The 2,435-nt window shown below is 35.9% G+C and overlaps 1 protein-coding gene across 1 annotated transcript; it reads left to right on the forward strand.

Moving 5' to 3' along the window:
* Positions 8–2,403, forward strand: LOC104703004 (ADP-ribosylation factor 1). The gene is made up of 8 exons (XM_010418934.1): positions 8–252; positions 374–412; positions 513–575; positions 1,160–1,178; positions 1,309–1,420; positions 1,765–1,812; positions 1,974–2,104; positions 2,220–2,403. Exons 1-8 carry the CDS (start codon positions 150–152, stop codon positions 2,251–2,253), a joined length of 549 nt encoding a protein of 182 aa, XP_010417236.1. The 5' UTR covers positions 8–149; the 3' UTR covers positions 2,254–2,403.

Consider the following 2,435-nt stretch of genomic DNA (forward strand, 5'->3'; position numbering starts at 1 on the left):
GTTTTTTTTTTTTTCAGTCATCGCATAAACTCACAAAGAAGAAGAAAGATCTGAGAGAGGTCGAATGATCCAAGAGAAGAAATACAATCTCTCTTAGATCGTTTGATCTGATCCGAAACGAAGAAGAAAGAAGAAGAAAGAAGAAGAAGATGGGAATCCTATTCACGCGGATGTTCTCTTCCGTGTTTGGCAACAAAGAAGCTCGTATCCTCGTCCTCGGTCTCGACAATGCTGGAAAAACCACAATCCTCTGTATAAAATCTCTCTTCCTTATTCTTTCGCATTTTCGTATCTCTATTGACACATTCAGTGACTAGGGTTTTTTGATTCGATCGTTGAGTTTTTTTTTTTTTTTTTTTCTATGTGATTTNAGATCGGCTTCAGATGGGGGAAGTTGTCTCTACGATTCCGAGTATGTTATCTATCTCTCTATCGATGTTGTTTAAATTATGGATCTAGTTGATGTGTTTTCAGAATTGTGAGAGGTTGTGATTTTGATCTGATCTTTGCAGCTATTGGATTTAACGTTGAGACTGTTCAGTACAACAATATCAAGTTTCAGGTCTGGGATTTAGGTACGTTTTCTTAGAATCCCTAAATTGCCTTGATGCGTTAAACTTCGAATTCTAGGTACTAGGAAGGATTTTACTATTTTAGTATATATGGATAGATCAAACCAACTACGTATTCTTTCTAACTGGACTAGCCCACCTATGTTAGCCAGATCTTCAGTGACATTCAAATGTTTGTCTTTGAGTGAATTACCCGAACCCATGATCCGGAATTTTACTTTATTTGGAGTCCCTAGATTGTATATCCTTGATAATGATTAGTACTTTGGTAGATTAGATTGGACTAGTATTATTCATGTAATGTTATTAACCCCTTTTATGAGTAAGCTTGAAGACGCAGACCAAATTCTTTATATTTGAATATGGGTAACAAAAGAGTTCTGTATTATTTTAAAAAGGTGATGGCTTGATGATAAGTAACACATTTCTTGCTATGTAGTTTATTGATTGTTTTGCATAAAAATGTATGTTTGTCTTGCTGTTTAAATACTTACGTATGGTATGGTTGCTATTTACGATTTACGTTTTTAATTACTAAATTGTTTTTGGCGAAACACAATACATTAACTACTACTTTTCTGTGACAGGTGGACAAACAAGCATCAGGTAGCTAAGTGAACTCTTTTCTCATTTTCATTGCATATACTGTTGTGAAGGCATGATGAGCAGAAATGGCTACATCAAGATTATACTAGTTTGTGTTTTTTTTTCCAAAATTTAATGGTTATTTTGACAGGCCGTACTGGCGATGCTATTTCCCGAATACACAAGCAGTGATCTATGTTGTTGACTCGAGTGATACAGATAGAATCGGGGTGGCGAAAGAGGAGTTTCATGCAATTTTGGAGGTAAACTACTGCTGCGGCTTCCTTTTCATACACTGCTGTATTGTTTTCATGTTAGACTTCTTGCATCCAAAATTAATCTAGGAGAACCTTTTTCTGCCAACGTACAATATAAAGAAATACAATCTTTGCTCAATTGCGTGTATCAAGTATTCTTAAATTGTCAAATGAGCTTCGAGTAGTATCTAGGTTAGTGCTGGATGGAAAGGAACAAGTGATCATGTCGCTCTGTAGATCTTAGAATCTATCCTTAAACTGTTTCATTATGCAACAAAAGCTCACAACGAAGTGTACCTCTGCCACTGTCAGCATTTGAATCTGACTCTCTTGTCAATTGTCTTTTATAGGAAGAGGAATTGAAAGGTGCGGTGGTTCTGATATTTGCAAACAAGCAGGTTAGTAGTATCTAAATTTGAGCTCTTCTGATAAATTTTGACTGTTCGCATTGGTTTTCTGTTGCTAAAAAAACTTTAGTTTGTTTGCATGCGTTATAAAAATTTCTGCTGAAAACATCTATAATAATCTGGTCTGAGTTTTCTTAAATCTGACTAAACAGGATCTTCCTGGTGCACTCGATGATGCGGCTGTTACAGAAGCTTTGGAGTTACATAAGATAAAGAGTCGTCAATGGGCAATCTTCAAAACTTGTGCTGTGAAAGGCGAGGGACTTTTCGAGGGATTGGACTGGTAAGCACATTCTGAAACTGAGCCGAACCATTTATTTGGTCCTATTACTGAAAGTGAACCCATTTCGTTGTGCGTTTGTTCTCAAATATTCTACTTTCTCCATCTTGGTCTTCAGGTTGAGTAATACGTTGAAGTCGGGCAGTGGCTAAAATCATCTTCATACACCAATTGGTCATCCCTCAAAGAGTGTATCTTCGATCACTTATACTTATTGGTTTGTTTAGTATGGTTTATCTTAGTTCGTCATCCTATGAGTTAATATCAATGACATGTTCACTTAAAATTGTCTCTTTTTTGTTGTTGTTGTTTTGTTTCCTTCTGAAAAAAAAAA

This window comes from Camelina sativa, chromosome 7 (assembly GCF_000633955.1).
Source record: "Camelina sativa cultivar DH55 chromosome 7, Cs, whole genome shotgun sequence".
In the NCBI taxonomy this organism is placed as follows: Eukaryota; Viridiplantae; Streptophyta; class Magnoliopsida; order Brassicales; family Brassicaceae; genus Camelina; species Camelina sativa.